At 37.1% G+C, this 25,543-nt stretch overlaps 4 protein-coding genes and 1 non-coding gene across 5 annotated transcripts; 1 reads left to right on the top strand and 4 right to left on the bottom strand.

The window, feature by feature from the left end:
- Window positions 1-1,588: 1,588 nt before the first annotated feature.
- LOC135715283 (phosphatidylserine synthase-like) lies at window positions 1,589-12,147 on the bottom strand. Its single transcript, XM_065238620.1, has 6 exons — window positions 11,521-12,147; window positions 9,959-10,217; window positions 9,442-9,894; window positions 9,040-9,375; window positions 8,889-8,973; window positions 1,589-2,606 (listed from the first exon to the last, which is right to left on the bottom strand). The coding sequence occupies exons 1-6, from the start codon at window positions 11,718-11,720 to the stop codon at window positions 2,524-2,526; spliced, it is 1,416 nt and encodes a 471-aa protein (XP_065094692.1). The 5' UTR covers window positions 11,721-12,147; the 3' UTR covers window positions 1,589-2,523.
- Window positions 4,235-4,385, bottom strand: LOC135715284 (U11 spliceosomal RNA). The gene has a single exon (XR_010519026.1). It is a non-coding gene; the product is annotated as a U11 spliceosomal RNA (small nuclear RNA).
- A 2,689-nt stretch (window positions 12,148-14,836) lies between the features above and the next one.
- Window positions 14,837-22,444, top strand: LOC135715280 (endoplasmic reticulum-Golgi intermediate compartment protein 3-like). Its single transcript, XM_065238616.1, has 6 exons — window positions 14,837-15,063; window positions 15,130-15,288; window positions 15,353-15,566; window positions 15,637-15,998; window positions 21,866-22,067; window positions 22,298-22,444. Exons 1-6 carry the CDS (start codon window positions 14,976-14,978, stop codon window positions 22,431-22,433), a joined length of 1,161 nt encoding a protein of 386 aa, XP_065094688.1. The 5' UTR covers window positions 14,837-14,975; the 3' UTR covers window positions 22,434-22,444.
- On the bottom strand, window positions 15,973-16,650 carry LOC135715282 (reactive oxygen species modulator 1-like). The gene is made up of 2 exons (XM_065238619.1): window positions 16,426-16,650; window positions 15,973-16,200 (listed from the first exon to the last, which is right to left on the bottom strand). Exons 1-2 carry the CDS (start codon window positions 16,560-16,562, stop codon window positions 16,092-16,094), a joined length of 246 nt encoding a protein of 81 aa, XP_065094691.1. The 5' UTR covers window positions 16,563-16,650; the 3' UTR covers window positions 15,973-16,091.
- A 21-nt stretch (window positions 22,445-22,465) lies between the features above and the next one.
- Window positions 22,466-23,735, bottom strand: LOC135715281 (transcription termination factor 3, mitochondrial-like). The gene is made up of 2 exons (XM_065238617.1): window positions 22,890-23,735; window positions 22,466-22,822 (listed from the first exon to the last, which is right to left on the bottom strand). The coding sequence occupies exons 1-2, from the start codon at window positions 23,671-23,673 to the stop codon at window positions 22,545-22,547; spliced, it is 1,062 nt and encodes a 353-aa protein (XP_065094689.1). The 5' UTR covers window positions 23,674-23,735; the 3' UTR covers window positions 22,466-22,544.
- Between the last annotated feature and the right edge of the window lie 1,808 nt (window positions 23,736-25,543).

Below are 25,543 nucleotides of genomic sequence, written 5' to 3'. Positions count from 1 at the left end.
ATCCTACCACCAACCAATTTGTTCCGAACGGCCGGAAGTCCAAGCTGGTGCACAGGATGCTCACTATGCCCCACCTATTCACTATGCCCCAAAAGATCGAAAACAGTAGCGGTCCTAGGTTACTGCCTTGCGGAAATCTCGAGTTGTTTAAAAAAACATCCGATTCCGACTCGCCAATCTTAACCCGTACATAGCGATTCACCAAGTAAGATCTGAACCAACCCACAGCCGTTGACGAGACGCCATGTATCTCCAGCTTTGCAAGCAGGATATTATGGTCCACCGTGTCAAATATAGCTTTTAGATCCATATACGCAGCATCCTGAATCCATGCATCGCAAACAGTTAGAAGTAAACTGCACCAGGTTCGTGGACACGGAGCGCTTTGGGTAAAAGCCGTGTTGTTCTGTATCGATATAATTTTTGCAACACGCGAACAGAGCATCATTTATGATAATCTCGAACAGTTTTGAGCAGGTACACAGGGAGGTCATTCCACGATAATTTACGACATTCCGTTTATCTTCTTTTTTGTAGACTGGGAACAGATTAGAAAGTTTCCAGCGGCAGGGGAACTCACATTGTTGAGCCGAGAGATTGAATAGCCTCGCAAGTGGAAGGCAGAGATTGGCTACACAACGTTTTAGAACTGATGACGGAATGCCGTCAGGTCCGGCGGCGAACTAGAGCTTCAGTTTGCGTGTTGCACCAATCACCATGTCTTCTGAAATGCGCGGAATATCGAAACTAAGCACAACACGTGGCATCCCAACAATAGTATCCAGTACTTGTGTCGGCGAAGCGGAGAAACACTTGCTTGAAATGACGAGCAAACAAGTCGCCTTTTTCTCTTTCGCTATTAGCCGCGTCATTCCCGAAAAACATGGAACAAGGCAATCCGGATTCCTTCCGTTTGGAGTTGACAAATGATCAAAAACTTTTCGTATTCGTGCGAGGGTTCGCTTCCGTGCGTCTCACGTGTCGATTATAGAGAAAACAATTGGAATTTCGATAACTAAGACTCGCAAAATTGAACAGTCGTTTGTAGTACGGTGAGCGAGTTACAATACTTTCGGAGGGCGGCAGAGCGTTGACGTTTTAACACGCGTAGGCGTGGGTTAGACCAAGGAGGCTTTTGCGGGTGTTGTCGTGCTTTGGTGGTCAGGCTTCGGCCACTTATAACTCTGTCAATAGCGGATGGATTTTAACTCTAAACTAGCCAATGTATTGGACATTTTTCTACGAATCTGCTTAAATAAACACTTTATCAATTTTCTATAGGTCTCTATTGATAATTACACAAATGTTCAACTGTTGCAATGGTTATCAAAATAATCACCGATGTCCAGCAAAAAGCACTTTCCTTAAAACAGTCATCGAATATTGATACCGAGCACGTAATCCTACGTCAAATTTACGGTCGCGTCTTGGATACAACCTCTTACTTTTTTTTATTGCAACAACTATTTCACCGCAGCACTTAAGAATGTGATACAATCCGACGTATTTAAAAGCATCTACTGGGTAAGTCATCAATGAATGAAAAGATTAACAGTTTGTTTTGTGAAAAGACTTATTTTTATTTATCTCTTAAAATTATGTATCATTCAACTGTCTTTCGCTTGAACCTTATTGACTAGAAACTTTTATCGACGAACGAAAATAGTCTATCTACACTACCGGAAATCTGTTGCGAACTAATTATATGCCTGTACTGCAGCATATAAATTGTAGAATTTGAAAGGTTTAGCATCAGCAAATATGTATTTATACTCCATGCCTCATCGTGCTGAATGTAAGCACCAGTCCAACGTTCCAAAATTAACCCGATAGATTTCAATATGAACTAAACTACATTTCAAATTCTATTGCTTCATGATCAAGTGGATTCTCAAAATGATATGTAAGTTTTTTTAAACAAGCATTCTGTTGGTCTATTTCGGGAGAAGCAATTAAACTATGCGAGTCCTGAACATCATTACAAATTATTTTGTAGTGCCACTAGGTTGAGACTGACTGACATTCTATTAAAACCAGTTATTTGTCAATCACATTCAATTTCATTTTTCAAGGCATACGTCGTTTTTGTTGCAAAACTTTTCTAAATTGGGTCATAACTAATAACCTCAGAGTATATTGACGCTAAAAGAGAACAATTTACATCATCAACTTAAAGTATAACTGAAACAACTAATAACAAAACCACAAAAGCTAAACTTATTGAACTTATGTGCAGTCTGAATTCTATTCAATCTGTCTATATTTCAAACCGAAACCTAAATTTGGAATTGTTTTCTTCACCACTATTTGAACCTTAGGTTTGCAACTAATTGATAATAACATCAACAGAGGGTCAAATCCCAGTTAAGAACGGTACTATACTTTTACTATTTTTTCTACGATGAAGACAAATCGATAGTTACAGTATAGCATTTGGAAAACGATATGAACTGAGAAAAACAGTTTACGTATTCAGTCAGATGTTCTCACACTTTTGTAGTTCCCACAATATGTATGCTAAAATTAATCCTCTTTAACACTACTATGCTGAGATCTTGCTTTTTTGGTAGGAGTGGTTTTAGGAGAGTTTTTAGCCGATGATTTTCCTATAAGAAAAAAAAATGAAAACAAATAAGAAACGAATATGGAACATATTTGAAATGCTATTGATCAGTAGGGGAAATGGCTCTAATGCTGGCCTATGGATCTAAGATTGGGCCCATCGCTAAAAATCTGCTATTTATCAATTTCATCTAGATTGGGGCGATACTAGTGGATATTTTTGGTCGCTATTGAATAGTTAGTCGATTGCTAAATTTATGTATGGGCCCACATTAGGGGCATTTAGGCCGACATTACATCCATTTCCCCTATATAAAATAAACACAAAGCCACGGAGATGATCTCAGCAGGGTTGCCAAAACTACAGATTAATTTGTATTTCTAAAAGAATTTTAGATTTTTAAACCCATTTCATTTCTTTGATTTTGATAAATGTATTTGAAAGAGATCATGTTTCAGAACATAACTATATATTTTGTTCGTTCCCATAGACTTTTATTTCGATTTAAAAAAACAAGAAATATAATGCTTGATTTTTTTTTTTCACTTTTTCAAACAATTAGACACTTTATCTCATACTAAAGCACCATCGAAAAACACTTAGATAGTGATTCTGGCCACTGTAATCGCACTTACTAGTCAGAATAATTCCTGTGCATCAAAATTGATGAAAATTTAAATTTTAATTTGGCGACCCTGAAACAGCGATGCCAACTGGATTCTTACAGTTTTTATGGCGGCATCCAACCAAACAGCCAAACTTACACTTTTTTTAATCATCCATATTACTGTACTTACTGGTCATTATTTTACAAAGAATTGTTCAATACTATATAACTTGCTTGTTACCTTGTAAGACACATTACCATTATTATTGCTTGTAGAGTTTTGCACCAGTCATTAATGTAATATAATCAGTCTATGTAATTCTAAATATTTTTGCCAATCGACATGATGTAAAGTTAAACCACCCATAGATAAGTTAACCATTAGAGGTTGGTTAAACTAGGATTGTAAATTGCGACTATCGCGCAATTATTAAACTACAAATTAATTATTAATTGGAGCAGTTTATGATAGAGATTTAAAAAAAAAACCGGGGTAATAAATTGCAAATTTTTTCTAAGGAAATGTTGAATAAAACCCTCTTTTATCAAACCTCCAGAAGAATACCTTATACTAATAATACTGTTTTTTCACCTAAAAAGTTAAAGATATGCTAAAAGATTTTCTCAGGCATAGTGAAAACCATGATATAGGGGAAATGGATGTAATGTCGCTCTAAATGCCTCTAATTTGGGCCTATACATAAATTCATCAATCGACTAAGTTTCCAATAGCGACTAAAAATATCCATTAGTACCATCCCAATGACGCGTTCATCTTGATAAGATTGATAAACAGCAGATTTTTAGCGATGGGCAAAATCTTAGATCCATAGGCCAACATTAGAGCCATCCCCTATCCGGAAACTCTTAAGAAAATGCTGGTTTTACATGAATCCTGATTTGCGCAGCCTTTTCAATAGAATTTGTCCAGTTATTTTTGGAAAACTGTTGGCCACGCTGTCCAGGATCTAAGAAGAGCAAACTTGCCTCATCCCCGCCTCAAATTTAATTCACTAGAGTTTCACGTTGTAGCAGCAACTAGATTATATTCCGACTCCATCAGGGAAGACGCCGACGCATGCAAGCAGCAGTCAACTGTCTTCAAGAAAAAAAATTATGTGCTAAGTATGTCTTGATAACCATACTTCACCTAACCGAACTTCCATTAGAAACCGATCAGATGTGCCATATAAACGTAGAGCAAGCACCCTTTTAAAATGGTTCATCATAGTGCAACATTTTACTCATGCCTCTGCTACTACGTGATATGTTAGCGATACACAAATAATGTCACGTATGTCGGTAATGCAGGTTTGGTTATTTATGGAATTGTTACGAAAGGACGATTTGTTTGTGATTGTGTGCACTAAGGACATTGCTCGGGATATTGTGAATTATTGTGATTCTTGCCTATCTGACCGCGATTGAACTATTTTTTCGTACAAAGTTAAAGGAAAGGGATTTTAGAGGAATACTCATAACTTCATCAGTTTTGCTGTTTTATGACTAGTTAGTCCTAACTTTTATTGAAGCAATTATGTAGCATGAAAAGAGAATTGTATTTTAAAATGTTTTCAAACTGATATTTGTTAGCTTGCAGAAGCTATTTAAGTTATCACATTTGTTATATATTGTTGCTGTTTACTGTTTGAACAAAAACAAATTGACTATCTGGCTACTATTGTGTATATTTGTCAACCTGCAGTTGGCAATCTAAACAATTTTGATTTTTATGTCGTAGTTTGTGCTGGTGATATCAGGGTGTTTGAGTTTTCCATGTGCATGTGCGACAAACAGAGGGTGTACATAATATTCAGGACCTGATATGAGAGTAACGTGGCAAATGATTAATAAGAGACGGGAGATGTGTGTTAAATGTATAAAATTAAAGCAGGGAAAAAGAGTGAAACGAAAAAGGGTAAACTAAAATGTGTTTAACGCCCTATGCTTAATGCCAAGTATATTGCGAAAAGGTACCTAAATAAAAAAAAAACAAGTTATTCTTAAATTATACATAGTGTATTGCAAGCAATCCCTCACCGATTATTATAAATTTTGAGTTAACAACACTCTAAACTATCAATTAGCAATGAGAAAATCTCGTACTTTGTTCGATGGAAGATATATTTTCATAGGTAATTTGCATTGTCCCATACATAAATTGAATCCTTCAGAGATGAACACACAGCCATACAGCTCAACTTTTCGAGGTCTCAAGTTTAAATTGATAATAAATGCAAACTTTCCTGCAAGTGATTTTAATAAGCAAAATAATACAAAACTCCCCTTCCTCTATACTGCCGTTTTTCAGCATAGTTGTCCTATTAGTTAAAACAACAAGCTGAGAAAAACATTTTATCAATTTTCAATAGGTCACTAATGTCCAACTGCTGCAATGGTGATAAAAATTATCACCGATTGCCTACAAAAAGTGGTTTCCCTAACACAGTCGCCGAATATTGATACCGAGCACGTAATCCTACGTCAAATCTACGGTCGTGTCTTGGATACAATCTCTTACTTTTTCTTAATGGGCTCTTATGGATGGGACAACATAGTTTTGGTATTTTTCGCGACATTTAGTAGGAAGCTTTTCGTTTAGATTGAAAAGTTATGGTATTTGACAATCGATTCCAATGTATAACTCATTTCCGCCAAAAATGCTAATGGCACAGGGCAGTCAGTATACGACATAACAGCACCGACGAACAGACATGCCACTGGAGCATTTAGTTTGTCCGCAATTCAATTTGTCAAATGAGCGATTTGATCTGTCCAACGGGCGATCAGATCTGTCAAGCAAGGTGAGACGCAAACCAAGACAATATAAATTTTACGTGTGTTCGTGTCGGATGAGTAGATGGCGGTAGTGTATAACATATTTTAAAAATAGCGTCTTGGGCAAGAATTTGAATGCAGCTGTCACGTCGGTTCGTCGGTGATAACAGTTTCATCTATGCTTGATGTCATATTCTAATGGGACTGTTATGCCACACATGGCAGTGTAGAAAGATCGGGATTCAAATGTTTACATTAGGGTCGGTCAAGTTTGCATGGTGGATCACAACCCCTAGCTGGCCAATCCTCTTTCAATCCCAACAACTTTGCCGAATTTGAACAAATTTGGTTGCTATCTGGTTTTGTGCGAGAGCTTTCATTTTTGAATGGGAATCGGAACGAAACTTTTAATTTGCTCGTCAAAAATTCAAAAGTTGGTCAATTTTTACCAAACCTGCGACTTAGATTCGGAAAACTTTGTAGAACATCTTTGTCAAGAATCGCAAATCTAAGATGAACTAGCCAAAGGATGAAAATCCCCATAATAAAGATTAAAAAAAATCGCAAACTAATCTTTTACTTAAGGCTTAGTGCTTTGCGCATACTTACAGGCGTATATATATAAGCTTGTAGGTATGCGTGGAGCACTAGGCTTAAAGTAAAAAAAATGGATTTATACACCTATGGTGAGATCTGACCCATCTTACTGATTTAAATTAATTTCTGAATAATATGTTGGTCTGTGTCTATTTTTTCATGCGAGACATTTTGGATCATGGCAGATTTTTTCCTCTTGCCAGTGAGTACTCCGAACATGACCATCGGCGCTCAAAATGTTTTTGAAAATATTGTCAGAATTTCCTTGGAATTTTTATGTTTTTAATATTTTTGATATTCTTCTCAGGATTGCTACTGAATTACCCTAAGAATTTTCATTGTATTTCCTTTGGAAGTCTCTAAAATCCCTTGGAATTATTTTTAGAATTACATTTTTTTAACATTATTAGCGAGAGCTCATTAGCTAGTTCATCTAATTAAAATTACCGTTAAATTCTAGTCAGAATTCTCCTCAGAATTTGTTAGGATGTCTCATTTAAATATCACTACTTTATCCCACAAAACAAATATCAAATTTATAAAATATCGAGTTAGCTCCACCAAGCTCAATCGATTCTAAAAAAGGACTAATAATAACAACTAATTATCCTGATATCCTAAAAAGTGGTCTTCAGCGAATATGCAACTGAGAAAATTTCACACATGAGGGGGTTAGAAGGAAAGAGGTGTAAGTGACTTTGATCGATTCTCTTCATCGACTTTCTCTTTTGATAGCCACAGCATTATAAACAGATTTTGCGCAATTTCTGCCACATAGTTTGATAAAGGAGGTTCTCATCTAGCATCCAGAATGACACACGAATCAAGGAATGTGTTTGCAGCTGAATTATTAAAGAAAGAGAAAGTCGATGAAGAGAATCGATCAAAGTCACTTACACCCCTTTCTTTCTAACCCCCTCATATGTAAGTGCAGAAAGCAAGTTTACCTGTAACCGTTTATGGCCGAAGACTAGGACGAAAAGAACAAGAAGTTCACTTTTTCCATATAAACGTATAGGGCGACAAAATTGGCTCAAATTTTGGGAGAATAATCAGAACCTTATTTAGAATCGATTGAGCTTGGTTGAGCAATATCTATATTTTGAGCCGCCCTAATAGGTATGAACCTGGGTACTGCGGACTCACTCAATGTGCTTGTCACTTGGGAGCCAGTTAGAACTGTCAAACGGGAGCCAAACATTCAGAAGCAACAAACTCAGTTACTGTTCTTACCTCTCGTCAAGTATTGTAATCTCATAAAAATGATTCATACTTTTTCATAACATATTCTTAATTGTAAGCTCAAAGACAAAAACCAACAGGCTCCATGATGAAAGTATAAAAACCAGCATAGTTTTTATGACTCAGCTGAGTTTCCAATTGCAGTAAAACATACTTTGGCGAAACATGTTTGTAAACAAACTTTGATAGAGTCATGGGGGCTCGAGCACTCCTGGCTCAGAGCTTTTGGCGGGAATCAACTCAGAAAGAACAAACAATTTTAAACTTGAACAAATTTTCAAGTAGTTTTCCATTGACTTGCAAAATGAAATCGATTTACTCCGCAGTACTCAGGTATGAACATCCTCTAACTACAACTGGAAAATCTACTATACTTTAAGGGGACAAAAATTTACATTTGCCATAGTAATCCCTATATAAACGCGTCGTAAGAGGCAGAAGAAAATAAGGCAGAAAAAAAAAATCAAAACGCAGAAAGGGAGACATTTTAAAAAGGCGAAAATTTTCAAAGGCGGAATTTTTTAAAAGGTATAACATTTTAATAGGCGGAAAGTTTTAGATAGCTTGTTTATATAAACGATACAAATAATTCGGCCTTTTTGGAATTCTTCGATGCAAGCAGTGTAAATATTTACGTTAAATCCCAGATAATCATGACATTTAATTATTAAATGAATTAAGAAAGGAGACCTACTGCTCTCATTATTACCCGACTTTTGTCAAATACTGTTATTATTATTGTTCCGTGCATCGAAGAATTCAGCCTTCAGGGATTCTGCCTTTTCAAATTTTAAGTCTTTTTTAAAGTTCCGCCGTATGTTTTTCTGCCTTTTGTCTCTGTTCGATGCAAGATCAAACTTAAAATGTTCAGTGTTAGCCTCAGATTGAGAGGATCACCTTGAATAGATTTGGAGCAAAATGGTTCATTTGAATCACCCAAAAAATAGTCAGCTGACGTAGCGCACAGTTGATAAGGAGTTTAAAACGCAGCATTGAACAAAAACGTGATAACGAAGCAGTTCCGGGATGAGCAAATATGAATATGATTATATTGTATAAGCATTGAAGCACCTACTGATAAGTCCAATGTTCGTTACGTACCTTTGGAATCACCCGACACGATGGCAGAATCTTTGAACTCTCGGCTCAGCTGTTTTACTGGCGATGCCTCTTGCGATTCGTCACCCTACAAAAACAAGTAAGAAATAATCCTTATCTGAAATTAACACACCCCATGCAAATATATACTAACGTCGACGTATCTGTGCCACAACATACAACCGAATATGAACAGCATAGAAACAGCAGCTTGGACAAATAGCCAAAAGATGATGTTCTTAACTTGGGTTCGTTCAAACAGCTCCTTTCCATTTTTTATGCATAAAATTGCTTCCGAGACTAGAATAGCAATGTACACCCAACATTGCGTTCCCAACCGTTTGCATCGTGTGTCAGTTACGTAGATGTAGTACTGTCGAACGGATGGAGCAGTAAAGAGACCCACGAACATCAGTCGTCCAATTACAATAGGGTGTGAAGGCGGCATCTCGAAAATATGTTTCAGGAAGAATGTGTTCAACTCTGTCAGCTGTGAATGAGAATAATAGAATAGAATACATTTGTCAGCAGAATTATTAATTTTAAACGTTCTTACCTGCCACAACAACACAAGCTGACATACCGCTAAGAACCTCATATACGTACATTTTGGATCCAGCCAACGAACAGGGGCCCAGCTTTCTGGTGTAAATTGGAGTACAACTCGTTTGAGCTTTCCTTTCGTGGAAGAGATATCTCTAATACTAGCCCACTTGTACTCTCTCATTTCGAGCAGTTTGCATATCTTTAAACCACACCAAATACCGAATCCGTTGCAAACGAGCACATCCAGAATGAGCGCATCCCACCAGCACTCAGCGAAATTCGGTAGCAAATGAGCGAAGGTGATCTCCGTTATTTCCCACATAACCGAAATTGCCCACAGAATGCCCATGTGTCTGATAAGGACAGCCTTGAAGGCCCATCCCAGGAAATGTCCCCATGCGAAAACGTCCACGTGAGACCAAATGCGCTCGAAGGAAACATCTGAACAGTTCGCGCCGTATTCCTAAAAGGATAAAAGTCAAACTAGAAAATTTGTCCTGCACTCGTTGGTAAGTTATCAGCCCTACCTTGTCCATATCAATGTTGAAATTACGTAACCTAGGATCGAACCAGTAGAATATGCCCATGATTGATTTATAGTCTTGGAACATCAGGAAGAGTAGAAACAGGAGATATAGGACGGATAAACCGAACAGCATACGCCACACCACCGGATGGGGTCGTGTGAAAGGACCGTTAGGAAAAGCGAGAATTGAAACTATCAGGAAGAAGAAAATAACACACACCATGCCAGCCCAAATGTTCTCTTGGATATCGGATTGATCACTATGGATGAAAGCGGAGAAAAGATTTAAAAGGTGTATTTAAGTCGATTTGGGAAGTATGCAGTGCCCGAAATCAAAAATCCTTAAAAAATAAAATTGACTATAATTAGGTTTCATGTTTTCTTTAATAAAATAGATATTCGCCTATCCTCCCTTTCCAAGCTGCTCCCCTGATCCTATCCTTCGAACAATGAATTATCGGCTCCGTAAAGCTAACGCGATTGAGCCTTCCAAATAAACGAAGAAGATAAAAGGATACCATCCCTTAGACAAGGTGCCTACTTAAAAGATAATGTTTTCACATGTTGTATGGCGCATTTTGCACCAAAGTAGACTCCTGCGCTGAACATAATCCCTCATAACTTTTTTAGCTCATTCAAGTAAAATTTAAAAATCTTCATTAATACAATAATGTACTAAAGTAGAATAATCATATTGACATACTAGCGGTAATAGAAATTAATTATCTTCATTTTTGGCCTGGGATTAAGTTCAACGCAGCACTCTATGTGGTGCAAAATGCGCAATATGATACCACATCACCGCCACCCTTAACTATCCCCGTGGTATATGGACAGCCCTAAAGCATTTTCATTATTATTAAAATTTCGGGCCATGTAATAAAAATGTATTCCTTGTGTTCCACATAGCCCATACCGGATTGCATATGCAATGAGTTTTCAAAACAACCCAGTACGGTACACTAAATAGAACACTAGAGTCCTGATATATATGCTCACCAAGTATAATTAGGTATAACATAATAAATAGCTATATTCACCCATATTCTTGTTTTCGTTCGAATTGTATTTTCAATACAAAGAAAAAACTTTTTTATGTATCGAAAATACTGTTCTAACAAAAACGAGAATATGGGTACATATTTTATTACGAATAATTAATATTTGGCCTCTAAAGGCACATTTCCTGTCTTCTTCAAAAAAATAACAGGCACCTCAAATATGTTGATGATAGATTAAAAAAACTATCATAATATTATTATCTGATCAGTGTGCGCTTTACCCCATAAGTCATATTTAAAGCGCGTGGCGAACAGCAAAAAGAGCAAAGCAGAAAAACCACGACTAGCTCGCCTCACTCGTCGTATTGAATGACAGAGAATGCAAACCGCATCCCCACTACACACATTTTTATTCTCGGCCGATCGATTATCTAACAATTGAAAATATTGTTCCTAGTGCTTTGAGGGGACTGGCGTTTTCTGTTCTGATCTTCTAATATAATTGAATCAAAATCAATTAGGCCTACCCGAATTTATGAAATATGAAAGACCATTCACTCACCGAACGAAGGCAAAGTACATAGTCCCGATGATGGACACCGCTAGCAGGGTGATGGTGTGGGGCTTGTAGAAGAAATCCAGTGAAATATCATCCACAGGCCGCTCGTTTATGAACTTGAATTCATTCATTGTCGTCATGTTATGGCCAGTGCGCGCTGGAGAGTTTTCCAGCGTCGAAGGCGGAGACGTCCGCTTCTTCATCCTACGTTTTAGTACGATGACACCGTATGGAAAATTGTGAGATTCAAGCACTTCCAGCTGTCGGTCGGCCAGAATTTTTGTCGATAATTTCAGTAAAGTGCCCCGTGCGTGGGCACTAATTGCTATAGGGAACCACTACCGTTCTCCAAGAAAAAAGCTACTGATTCATGAAGCACCAACTATTGTGATAAGGCGGAACATCCAGAGCTTTAGGTACTGGTACTTATCACTAAGGGGTTTCTTCTCTAATCACTAAACCAATCAAGCAAACTGTAACATCACGCCACTTTCACGATTACCAGTTTCATCACAAGCTGTATCGATGTTCGAGGCGGGCAAGAAAAATCGATGTTTCTAGCACTAATTTTACACCACGACTGTGCGAACATTGATTATTATTCTTCACAGAAAATCAGCAAAACTAACAAGAAAAGCGGCGTGATCTGCCGAAGAACCGAACTCGTGTGAAAACACTTTGACAGTTTGATAAAAGAACCTTACAAAGTGAACGAAAAAAATACATACACAGAGAAAAAAATTACCCTAAATTAAGTTCTTTTTACTTAATTTTGGGTAATTTTGAGTTTGGCATCCCACTCTCTTTTTGTTGTTGTCAAGAACCAGCCCAGTGGCAGGCGCGTACACGGTAAGAAAAAAGTACCCAACGGCCAGTTCACTTTTACCTACTTTTGACTAGTTTGCCTCCTTTTCTCCTTCTAATGTTGTCAAAAACGGAGGAGCAAAACCACCCAACAAGGGTAGTAAAGTGTAGGAACCCAACGTTGAGTATAATCATATTTACCTACTGTTGGGTACAACTAACTTACTTTTGGTTAAAAAGCCAGTGGAAAATTCCATACGAACTGCACACAAGTAAATGAAAATTACTTTGACCCGCTTTACCTACTTTTGGGTTCCTGCACTGTAGTGCCGAGATGAGTGAAAAGAACTTAATTTTGGGTACTTTTTTCTAACCGTGTAGGCAACATGTTATACAGTGACAGCGGGCCCAGCACAGCAAAACAAATGATTTGAGCCCGAGACATGCTGCCTGCTGTCAAACGCTGCTGTTGGTATAGGCCTTGTCACTGGCCTGTCAAGAAGAGAACGAGAGATTTGACTTTCCCATGACTATCGTTCAATAAGCTACTATAGTGAGTTTATGAGATATGTTCAAATTTGAGTAAATTGAACTTAATTTTGGGTAGAAAATACACACGAGTAAGTTATTATTTTTGCCGTAGCCAAATGTAAACTATTATAAGCGGTTTACTGAAAATTAGCTTATTGAACGGAACATGGGAGATGAGTGAAAAGAACTTAATTTTGGGTAATTTTTCAGTTCCGTGTACACTCAAAAATATTACAAAACGTATATAGATTAAATTTTATGCATTTTATGGTTTTTCAAAATTTATACATTGGTTCGATCGGTTCGATTACAATTTTCGTTAAAATTATATTTAAACATTGGCCGGAACAAACCACTATAACCTCCGTCACATAATCGCAGTACTTTTCTAAGTATTTTAAATGCGATTGTTGTGATTATCACGAAGGAAACCACTGATTCCTTTAGCAAACTTCTGAAGAAGTTGATACAAAGCTGAAATTTTATTTATTTCTTAGTTTTATAAACCTATCATATTGATAAAAACTTACATTTTCAATGTCCTTATTACTAGCTCTGAAATCACAATGAATTCTATGTTTATACACGAAACGAAAATCAATTATTTTATTCATGTGTTTCACTTATACATTTTTGCCAAACATCAGCCTTATACATTCCATAAGACAAACCATATAGGTCCTATAAGAATGCATAAAAGGTATGTGTGACCGCTTATACATTTCATTTGACACATGATCTTCATAAACTTTTTGCAAGGCGTCTGCTCATTAGTTGACTTATACATTTTATGAATAATCAGCAATAGAAATTTGCCAAAAGGTATAAGGAGATTTCTATCCGTGTACATCGAACAATAGACATTGAGGTAAAATAATGCAAATCTACCGCACTGCAAAAACCATTGCACTCAAAACTGACACAACAGCGATTTTTTACCGATTTGCACGCAATATAAAAATGATTGCACATTCTGTCCTGCGCTTCCAGTTCTTTAGAGATGTCTCGAAGAATTGAATTGAAGACATGTATTTAACAATTTTAAGAGTAGAATATATTTTCAAAAATGGGGAAAAAGTACCTGCTTTTAATTTTTGGATAATATAGATTGCTGACGTTTATCGTACGTACACTACGTCGCGTATTCGCGAGCGTATACGTATACGCAAAATGTTTTCATCGGGGAAAAAAATTTCATAGCGGAAAATTTTCCCGATAAAAACAAATCACTGACACATACTTCAGCAATTTATATACCCATTTTTGACAGTTAACTTAAAAATATGAGTACAAGAAACCCATTTAATGGGTACTTTCGAGTTAGTGTGTAGAGGGCTTCCAACAATCCACTTTTTTGCGTTACATGATATTTTAACTGGCTCTAATGGTAAGCATCTAATGTCAAATGGGGGTTATTCAGATTTTATAGCGGGCTAGCGTAAAAAGTTGGATTGTTCTGTCCAGCAAACCCAAATCTGGGTAAAACGCTGTCCAGACTGGAGAGTTATAACATGTTATAACGGTTGTCAAATAATTGCAACACAGAAACCACCATCAAGATAGCACTATAATATGTTATAACTCTGTAGTCTCAACGTACTATACGTTCAGACTACAGAGTTATAACATGTTATAGCGCTATCTTGATGGTGGTTTCTGTGTTGCAATTATTTGACAACCGTTATAACATGTTATAACAGTTATAACATGTAATAACGGTTGTCAAATAATTGCAACACAGAAAGTTACTCTCCAGTCTGGACAGCGTTTAAGTTGATATCCTAAATTAGGGTTTTTTGTTCTTGCGTGTACTTGTCGCGAATATGATGTAAGTGTTCGACATTTATACGGTTTCCCATATTGTACCACCTCTATGTATGTCAGTTGCCTCGAATAAAGCCGGTTTTCAATTTTCGTAACGTCATACAATTTTTTAATCAAAACAAAAAAAAATCACAAACGAAGCTTTTATCGATGGTGGTTATTGACGTGGTGGATACGTGTTTTTTTATCAGACTCTTAATTTATTTCCAGTGGATTTAAGAAGCGGTAATTTTGTTTTGTCAAATCTTCTTCTTTAAACGCGTGTGAATAATATCTGTTTGAAATTGAATTATACCATCATGGCTTTACTGGATTCTCTACGCCGGTTTGACGCGTACCCAAAAATTGATAAGGAGTTCAGCATTAGAACTGTTGGTGGGGCTACATGTAAGTGATTAATATTAAAATTCAGAATATTCTCAAGTAGAGAAATCAATCGTTTTCTACTTACAGTAACATTTATTAGCGGAACGATTATCATTGTTCTTATTTATTCGGAGCTTATATCCTACTTAACGCCAGTCGTTACCGATGAGCTTTTCGTGGACTCAACACGGGGGCAAAAACTGAAAATTAATTTGGATTTTTACATTCCTCGAATCTCATGCGATTGTAAGTTACACTGTGACAAACGTAAGCAATTTAAGAATTAAAAATTAATTCCATTTTTTATTAGATGTATCCCTAGATGCTCAAGATGCTACCGGCGAACAGCACCTACATATTGAGCATACAATTTATAAAAGAAGGATGGATCTTCAGGGAAATCCAATAGAAGAGCCAAAAAAAGAAGATATACAAGCGCCCAAACCACGCATCGAAACCACCGAAACTCCATCTACGGATGATAAATGTGGCTCATGCTATGGAGCTCAAAAGAACAGTTCCCAGTAAGTATTGAGTTATGTTTTTTTTTTTTCATAACCCCTTGTGTAAATCATTCGTCTGGTTTCACAACAGTTGCTGTAATACTTGCCAAGACGTAATCGATGCCTACCGAGACAAGCAATGGAATCCTACATTGGAAGATTTCAAACAATGTCAGAATGATGTTATGATTGGTAAAAAGAGTCTCGAATCCAAAGCATTTAGCGAGGGATGTCAGGTCTATGGGTCAATGCAGGTGAACCGAGTGGGTGGAAGCTTCCACATTGCACCGGGAAAAAGTTTCTCTATTAGTCACATTCACGTACATGACGTACAACCTTTCTCTTCAAGTCGGTTTAATACGTCCCATCGAATTAATACACTGTCGTTTGGAGAGGAGTTCGGCTACGGACAAACTAGACCATTGGATTTCACGGAGGAAACTGCCCACGAAGGTGAGTAGAACATTGTTTTATTGCTGTTGACATGCTCCTTTCCTTTGGTTGTTGGTTTATAATTGGTTTCGTTAACATATTCTTTAAAGTAATTTAACATCTAATTCCGGTTCCAATTGCCATGAAGGTGCCGAATGTGCCGCCACCTTGGATCATGGTTTTGCCGACGTTGTTGATCAACTCACGCCCTCGTAGTCCGTATCTGTAAAAGAATTAAGTTATTCGACACATTATCCTATGGTATTAACGTGCATTATAGATGCAACATAATGCATATCCAGCGTTAACATGCTTGAATATAAAGTAACTAATGTAGGTTTGTTACCTATTTAGATTTTTTTTTTCAAGTTTGAAACAATAGGTAAAGCACAATGCAATTTTAGCAATTTGCATATTAAGAATACTTATTAGAAACTAAGTTGTATACCTCAAAGCAGAAAATCCACCAAACAATGCACCGCTGGCCATTCCTACGCAGAAACCGATGGTAAATCCTGTTTTCATCCGATCGAAACAGGACGGCTGTTGGTTCTGTCCATACATGCTTCCCGGAACAGCTGGCATTTTTGCAACGATGTGAGATTGAAGTGACTGATCTACAGACACGATTTTTAATGATTTTAAATGCTTAATACAGGAATTTTCTATGTGCAACGCAGGAAAGCAATAGTTCTGATGTGTGATCGCATTAAATCACGTAATCTTGTGAGTAAAGTTTGACTGAATTTTGACAGTGACAATTTTTTGACAAGAGTTAATCACCCGCCTCGCCGAAGCGTTATAATATATTATATAGCGTTTATGGCACATCAGGCATATTAGAGATGCGAACAGCTATACAATTCCGCGAACACTGCACTGGGCAAAATAGGCAAAATATCAACCCTTACATGGCCGATGAGAGTAACTCAGTAAGTCGAATTTAACTCAAAATTGCGCAAAAAGTGCACTTAGGCAAAAGAACTTATGAATTTTAGCCACAAGAAATCGGCATGAATTCCATTGGTTTGATTTATGAAAAACAATGTTGACAAAATAAATAATTAAACGGAGCAGACTGGAGCCGAACCATGAACGTTGAGACTACGAAGCACTTTTCACAGCAAAAAAAGTTGTTGAATATTACATCGAAACTGCTGCAACCAGGTCAATCCATCGGTTGTGTAATATCACATTGTACGATGTCCATCGATTTTGCGAACAAAATTACATCCATTGATGTAATATTGTATCTGCTTTTTTCTATTACATCATTATTTCATACATCAGCTTGAATTACGTTGATCGATATTACATTTTTTTTTGCTGTGTTGTTCCCTCAATAGTTTTCGGATATGGAAATAACACGGGGGCAACAATCAAGCATTTCGTCATTGCTCACATCAATGTGATGATTATAGGGGTTAGGATGACTGCAACAGACTCTCGAACAGACTACTCTTTCTAGCATTCAGCACTGCGATGCAGGTGTGAAAGAGTAAGCTGTTTTGTTCTGTCGTACTTCCGTCAGTTTTACCGCTGCCAGTATGCCCAAAAGTGTCAGATTGGCATCAACGAGAGTACAATTTTTAGGGAAAATTCCAAGGGGTGCGAGGAAAATGCAATTCATATGTCGATATGACATTTCGGCGATTGTGACTAACATTTAGACTTATGTCTTTCGGGTTTTTGTGACATTCGGGCGAATGTTATAGAAGAGCAGTTCCAGGCAAAATAGCGAAACAAAAATGAATTTTTGAATCGATCTACTCTGATTTGTATTGCGTAATTGTTTGTTATGGGAAATTATTCACATTTTTGCTAAAATTCGGCCATTTTGGACCTTGTAATTTTTTTTAAAATTACGTACACGAAATTAAAAATATAATGACCGAAATGACGTTTAAGACAAAGGTCTAGAGAAAAAATATTTCATGTGAAAATAAACAAAAAATGTTTTATTAAAGGGTGATACGGTCAAAATTTTGTCAAGGGAAAACGCGTGTAAATCGGTGAAATCGTTTATTTAAAAAATCAAATTAAATTTCTTTTTCAAGTTCAATTAGTATAAAATTCAGGAAAAATATTCAGTTAGGCTTCCGCTTTTCCAAATCCGAATTGCCGGGCCTTACGCTTGACCCCTGCCATCAGATTTTGTACAGCCACCTTGTCCACCTTCTTCGTCGCAGAAAACCAGTTTGCCTTGAACTGCTGCTCACCCTTAGCAGTTTTTTTGGTCTTCTTTAGGTTCCGCTTGACAATAGCCCAGTATTTCTCAATTGGGCGGAGCTCTGGCGTGTTGGGAGGGTTCTTGTCCTTGGGAACCACCTGCACGTTGTTGGCGGCGTACCACTCCATGGCCTTTTTACCGTAATGGCAAGATGTCAAATCCGGCCAAAACAGTACGGAACAACCGTGTTTCTTCAGGAAAGGCAGCAGACGTTTATTCAAACACTCTTTCACGTAAATTTCTTGGTTGACAGTCCCGGAAGCTATGAAAATGCTGCTTTTCAAGCCACAGGTACAGATGGCTTGCCAAACCAGATATTTCTTTGCGAACTTTGACAGTTTCATGTGCTTGAAAACATCTGCTACCTTTCCCCTTCCTTTTGCCGTATAAAACTCCTGTCCCGGAAGCTGCTTGTAGTCGGCTTTGACGTAGGTTTCGTCGTCCATTACCACGCAGTCAAACTTCGTCAGCATCGTCGTGTACAGCCTCCGGGATCGCGCTTTGGCCGTCGTATTTTGTTTATCATCGCGATTTGGAGTCACTACCTTCTTGTAAGTCGATAGTCCGGCTCGTTTTTTGGCTCGATGCACGGTTGTAGACGATACACCCAGCTTATTTGCGGCATCTCGGAGAGAGAGAGGTTAGGGTTTCGCTTGAAACTACCGGCAACTCTCTTTGTCGTCTCAGCGGCTTCCGGTTTTCGATTTCCCCCCGATCCAGACTTCCTGGCTGTCGACAAACGTTCCCCAAACACTTTAATTACATTTGTAACGGTTGATTTGGCAACTTTTAGCGATTTTGCCAACTTTGCGTGTGAGTAGCTCGGATTTTCGCGATGCGCGAGCAAAATTTTGATACGCTGCTCTTCTTGCTTGGACGGCATTTTGACAGCTGAAGAGTGAATTCCAAAATCAAAATAGGAGCAACATTCTACACATACACACCTCCAAAATGAGGGGTGTTCAGGTTTTTTAAATGCAAAATTGAAAGAAATACGTCAAGTTGATATTGACCAAATTTTGACCGATCACCCTTTATGCGTAACATTTGATAACGGCAATGAAAAATGTATCGGTTTTTGATGACGATGTATTCAACTGAAAGAGCTTCGTTTTCTGAGCACAACCATATTTTTTTTAAAATCTGTCTATGTCAAATCAAGATAACTAACTAATTAAGCTGTTTGATACTAAACGAACATTTGATAACGGCACAAAAGCTTTTGTAAACAAACTTTGTAAGGCCCTTTGCACACGAACCAAAGGACGCCCACGCAAACCAGTACCACTTTCGGAAAGGTGAGAGTTGCCCCTACCCGATGATGTTGCTGGTTTGCGTATAATGGCCGTACTTCGGTTCGCGTGTAAATGGCCTTACAAAGTTTGTTTACAAAAGCTTTTGTGCCGTTATCAAATGTTCGTTTAGTATCAAACAGCTTGATTAGTTAGTTATCTTGATTTGACATAGACAGATCGAAAAAAAATATCGTTGTGCTCAGAAAACGAAGCTCTTTCAGATGAATACATCGTCATCAAAAACCGATACATTTTTCAAAATTAAGGGATCCAATTGTTTGAAAAATTTAAAGACGTAATTTCGTAAGTTCCAAAAGATGAACCAGCCTCTGACTGAAAGTCTCCCTAATAAAGATAACCTAACCTAACCTTCGTAAGTTCCACAATGGTAAATTTTATCAAAAATGTGAATCATTTCCCATAACAAACAATAATGCAAAGTTTCATGCAAATCGAAGAAGGTCGAGCTTCCGATTCGTCATTTGGCGTGAACTGCTCAGTACCGAAAAATACATAATAAATAAATAATGTCATCATCTTTTCTGGAGAATGGTTTTCGGGAGAATGTTATAGAACCGATTAGTTTTCCATATCCCTTGCAAAATCCCTTGTGTAGCAAACATTTTTCACAAAAAAATATCACTCCCATTTCTTCAATTCTCAACCGATTTTGCTGACACAAATTACAATACATTATCATTTGCTTCTAGTTTTTGACTATGTAAAGATTTTTCAAAGTTTTGGTATAATTTTATTCTGTTTTGTAAATTTCTTGAGGTCAAAACGGTTTTAATAAAAGTAATTTTGATGACACAACGATTTGTTTTTAAATATTTTAAAAGCGTTTTTAAATTATGCTTAGCCTTTACTCAATAAAAAAAAACTCGAAGCAATTTCTGATCGCTTGGAAGTTGTACCATAGAGGTAACTCTAAGACTAGAAGGTCCCGAAATAACGTGCTCAACTTTTTGGCTCAGCTCTGGTACTCTCTTCGGTCCCAAGCTAATCGATTCACCTCTCGAAACATAGAAAAAACCAATAACCCCTCATTTTATCTGTCAAACTTTCATAGCGAATCAAACCAAACATAGTGTAGTACTAGAATTTCGACTAGAATGGGGTACGTTAATCGTTTGCTTGGGACCAATAGGCTAGTCAAGTAGTGAGCCAATTTAAAATCGTTAGTTTCGTATTGATTGTTGGTTGTACTGCCGTTCTACGCATAACTGTCTCGTGTTACTTTTGGGCATATTATACTTTTATTCATAAAACATTTTTTTTACATAAACATTCGAATAAAAATGGAAAAACATATTGTTTGTTCTGAGCTTTTTAAAAAAAAACAACATCAAGTGTTATTGTCTCCTGTTGAAATTCTAGGCATAACAGTCCTACTAAAACTTGATTGAAGAATGGGACTGATATGTATGCGTTGAATTTCCTGCTGCATAACAGGTTTCTAGGCCAGGCATAGAAATTATTTGCATTCATTTCGTGCATTCATTTACATTCATTTGTCCCTAACTTTTTTCATCAACAGAATTCCGCAAAATGATGTGTGGAGTTATCATAGGCTTTGTTATTAGCTACAACTTTTTTTTTTAACAACTCAAATCCGTATCTCTATGCATGACGAACCAGAGCGAACAGAAGCCACTACTGTTTTTCAGTGAATGTATTTTACATTCACTGAAAAACAGTATCAAGTTCTGCCCGCTCTAGTTCGTGATGCATAAGAGATACAGATTTAAATTACAGTCAAAAGTTGTAGCTAATAACAAAACCTACAAAAGCTCTGTACATCATTTTGCGGATTGCCGTTGATGAAAAAAGTTAGAGGCAAATGAATGTAAATGAATGCATGAAATGAATGTAAATGATTTTCCATGCCTGTTCTAGGCATAACAGTCCCATTGAATATTTTACGTGAAAACAATAATTTAATTTAAAAAAGGCAGTTATGTTCAATTGGGGGTAATATAATATTTTATAGTAACGTATCTGCAATAAGCAAAAGTGATTCGAAACGTTAATCGCGCTTTTTTCTTTTATAAAATTTTAAACATGGGACAGTTATGCGTAGAACGGCAGTGTAGGTAACATAAAAAATAGTCAGGAACTGGCGAAATGGGAGTACGTAATATCAACATTTTCAGAAGGAAAAGGTTGGGTACGATGTACCTGCGACCCCGGTATAGTGGTTATCATCCATATCATATCACGAGTTCAAATCTCATACCCGGAAAAGTCACGAATGAATGACCCACGAGCGTTAGTGACTATGATAGATAAAAAAAAACAAAAACAAAAACAAATTATGTAGGTACCAGATACCAAACATTAAAACCTTTCCTTACTTCCAGGCGCAATCATGTTTCAGTACTACATAAAAATCGTTCCAACGGAATTTGTCCCCTTGAATGGACCTACACTACACACTAATCAATTTTCCGTGACAAAGCATCAAAAGAGTGTATCGGTGATGAGCGGTGAATCTGGAATGCCAGGTATTTTCGTCAATTATGAACTCTCTCCTTTGATGGTCAGGTTTACGGAAAAACGGAAGTAAGTTTTGAACGTGAAGTAAAAGCATATTTCGTTGTCAACATATTTCATTAGGGCGAAACTGCTTTTGTAAACAATGATTTCAACCGCCGATTTCTCGCAAATAAAAGCTCACTCCTGCAAACTAACCAAACCAGCTGGTGGAGGAAACATTCCAAGCAGTTTCGCCCTTTAAATGTCGATGAAGATTTAACATTTCGTACTAAGATACGATTTCTCTTTCTTTACAGCTCATTCAGCCATTTCGCAACAAATCTCTGTGCGATTATCGGTGGCATTTTCACTGTAGCTGGTATTATCGATTCGTTGCTGTTTACATCAATTCACGCTTTGAAGAGGAAAATCGAACTAGGGAAATTCAGCTAATAGTGACACAACGAGCAACAAAAAACATGATCTGATTCAAAGATGCTTCCAACGCTTATCTTGGTGGATACTTATTTTATTTATACTACCTTATCTTACCGGAGCATAGCATTACAATGTTTTCAAATAGTTGCTGTAGCATTCCATGTTGGATTTGGCAATATTAATTGCAAACTCTATGTCGGTACCTTCTACTAGTGATTTCAAAGAAATATAAAGATCTTTTTTTGGATCATACTGAGCTTTCCCTAAAAATTTCAAAAATCCGTGACGCTGTTTCACACGATGATCTCGTGATTCAAGAATTTCTGGTGTTTTCAGTATCTCTGCGTGGGAAACTTGCATCTTTCGATGTACATAATCAAATCGATATGAAAGCTTGTCCTGATCTATGGATAGAAAAATATTCATGGTTAGATTCAGTTTAATTAAGATCTATAATTAAGTTAAACTTACTTATCATCCACAGTTTTGGTTTACTCAACAGCAACTCCTTCAATTCGTTTTGATCGAAACCCATCTCTTCTTTGATCGAGAAGGTACTTTTCCTTATATGTTCAAGACTATACGTTATAACTCTTGGCTGTTTAGTTGTTAGCAAGCGTACTTCGTCACCCATTAGTTCAAACGTTTTTTGAAAAAATCCTAACCGCCTATCTATCCGCCGAGTGCTTATCATGAGCCAGAATGGATTCTTCGACACAATCCTCGCTACCTGTTCTGGTTGAAACCTTTTCGATTCAAGGTAGTTGATTCGAACCTCCATGTTACCAAGGTCTTCTTTGAATATCAACGGATTTTTGGTGACAAATTCTCCCAGCTGATCCGGCGCAACACCAATTTCGGCAAGAAACTTCAAATGTTCCTTCATATCCCTTTCAAAATCTAGTTGAAGAATAAATTGTGGTATCCCTTTCCGTTTCTCCAGTTTGTGTAGATCCACGCCAAGCTGTACCATTTTTTGTAGAGTGTCGGATTTATTTACGTACGCTGCGAAATTAAACGATGGTTTCGTGTGCGGGTAAAATTCGACGGACCTATCGGCTGAAGCTGGTTCCAAAACCGAGCGAACATCATCACGCAGCATTTGTTTGAATTGCTTCTCCAAATCGTCTTCATACTGTTGAATAGATTGACTTGTAATTAGTGACGTCTTCTCAGCTGCATCATATGCGAAATTCTTTCGGGTAGCAGCGTAAATACTTGTTCTGCACCGCAGAAGTTTAATCACGGAAAACATATTAGTTTAAAATTGTAAGTTTGGTGAAACTTTATGCTTTTAATTTATATTCCGATCTCCGATGTAAACATTATTCTAACACGTGAAATTTCGTCTCACATCCCTCGATTATTAGCGTTAGCCGCCAAGTTGCCGCTTCGCAGCTCGATGAGCCATAATCTAGGGGTGGAATTAAAGCATCCATTTTCGGCAGAGTTGCCAGAACTATATTTCGACATCGCAGTGCCAACATTTCAAAGGGGCGTAATTGCTTTTGCACACAATGACTTTAGCCGTCAATTCAGTACCAACATTTCAAAGGGGCGTAATTGCAGTTGTAAACAATGGCTTTAGCCGTCGATTTCTCGCGAATAAAAGCTTACTCATGAAAAATAATGATACTAACAGGTAGATGAATGTTTCTTCTACTAGCTAGCATTGTTAATTTGGAGGGGCTAGAGTCGGTGTATAATGAGTCACGCCAAGAGTGAAGCCAAGTCTACCTATTGAACTGTCAAAACGGCTACCTATCGTGCAAAGTAAATAAAAATTACGTTGCTATGAAAGGTCCACGAAAGGTATTGCAATAAAATATGAAATATAATCGAAGAAATGAGCATAAACAAGCAGTGAGCGTTAAATTGTCATGGGATACGCTCTGTAATGATTAGTAATGAGAATTTCTACTATTTTTTGTTAAGATAATTTGACAAAATCACTGATATAATGATTTACTACAGCCGCAATATATTTTCTCTCGCTAGAAGTCATTTGAAGTTGTTGTAGAAGTCCTCTGTTGCCAAGTGAAAAGAATGGGAATCTTTCGAAAACCGTGATGCGAGTTCAATTGTTTTTCTCTTGGCGTGACTCATTATACACCGACTCTAGGAGGGGCAAGCTTTTAGTAGCGAGAAATTGACGGCTAAAGCCATTGTTCACAAAAACAATTACGCCCCTTTGAAATGTTGACACCAAATTTCTCGCGAATGAAATCTTACCTCTCCAAAATAACAATGCTAGCTGGTAGAGGAAACATTGTTCTACCTGCTGGTGTCATTATTTTTCATGAGTGAGCTTTTATTCGCGAGAAATCGACGGCTAAAGCCATTGTTTACAAATACAATTACGCCCCTTTGAAAGGTTGGCACTGATATTCGGTATTATCCGTTCAGCCTAGTACACAGCAAAAAAAAAATTAATATCGATCAATGTAATTCAAGCTGATGTATGAAATAATGATGTAATATCAAAAAGCAGATACAATATTAGATCAATGGATGTAATTTTGTTCGCAAAATCGTTGTACATCGTACAACGTTATATTACACAACCGATGGATTGACCTGGTTGCAGCAGTTTAGATGTAATATTCAACAACTTTTTTTTCTGTGTCACTGCAAAAAAAAATGTAATATCGATCAACGTAATTCAAGCTGATGTATGAAATAATGATGTAATAGCAGAAATCAGATACAATATTACATCACAAGATGTAATTTTGTTCGCAAAATCGGTATATCGTGCAACGTAATATTACACCACCAGCGGAATGAACTCTGTGCAGCTTTTTGGATGTAATATTCAACAACTTTTTTTTTCTGTCTACACTGAAACAAGAACCATGCACAGAAAAAAAAGTTGTTGAATATTTCATCCAGGTTAATCCATCGGTTGTGTAATATAACGTTGTACGATGTACATCGATTTTGCGAACAAAATTACATCCATTGATGTAATATTGTAACTGCTCTTTGCTATTACATCCTTATTTCATACATCAGCTTGAATTACATTGATCGATATTACATTTTTTTTTTGCTGTGTAGTTACGAACACTATTTTACAGAAAACAACAATAACTTACTACCGTTAAATCTACTATGAATTCAGT

This window comes from Ochlerotatus camptorhynchus, unplaced genomic scaffold (assembly GCF_037179485.1).
Source record: "Ochlerotatus camptorhynchus isolate MF236.1 unplaced genomic scaffold, CSIRO-AGI_Acam_v1.1 ptg000841l, whole genome shotgun sequence".
Classification (NCBI taxonomy): domain Eukaryota; kingdom Metazoa; phylum Arthropoda; class Insecta; order Diptera; family Culicidae; genus Ochlerotatus; species Ochlerotatus camptorhynchus.
The sequence above is the reverse complement of the archived record's forward strand: the minus strand, read 5'-3'. Positions and strand labels throughout refer to the sequence as shown.

Bases quoted from the DNA above. Each gene is read 5' to 3' on its own strand.
- LOC135715283 (XM_065238620.1), bottom strand. From the start codon at position 11,720: ATGAAGAAGCGGACGTCTCCGCCTTCGACGCTGGAAAACTCTCCAGCG. The intron at 9,376-9,441 runs GTAAGAACGTTT...TCTCATTCACAG, and splicing joins AGCTTGTGTTGTTGTGGCAG to CTGACAGAGTTGAACACATT. The intron at 8,974-9,039 runs GTTAGTATATAT...TTGTTTTTGTAG, and splicing joins TGTGGCACAGATACGTCGAC to GGTGACGAATCGCAAGAGGC.
- LOC135715281 (XM_065238617.1), bottom strand. From the start codon at position 23,673: ATGTTTTCCGTGATTAAACTTCTGCGGTGCAGAACAAGTATTTACGCT. The intron at 22,823-22,889 runs GTAAGTTTAACT...TTCTATCCATAG, and splicing joins ACCAAAACTGTGGATGATAA to ATCAGGACAAGCTTTCATAT.
- LOC135715282 (XM_065238619.1), bottom strand. From the start codon at position 16,562: ATGCCAGCTGTTCCGGGAAGCATGTATGGACAGAACCAACAGCCGTCC. The intron at 16,201-16,425 runs GTATACAACTTA...ATTCTTTTACAG, and splicing joins GGTGGATTTTCTGCTTTGAG to ATACGGACTACGAGGGCGTG.
- LOC135715280 (XM_065238616.1), top strand. From the start codon at position 14,976: ATGGCTTTACTGGATTCTCTACGCCGGTTTGACGCGTACCCAAAAATT. The intron at 15,289-15,352 runs GTAAGTTACACT...ATTTTTTATTAG, and splicing joins TCCTCGAATCTCATGCGATT to ATGTATCCCTAGATGCTCAA. The intron at 15,567-15,636 runs GTAAGTATTGAG...GTTTCACAACAG, and splicing joins GCTCAAAAGAACAGTTCCCA to TTGCTGTAATACTTGCCAAG.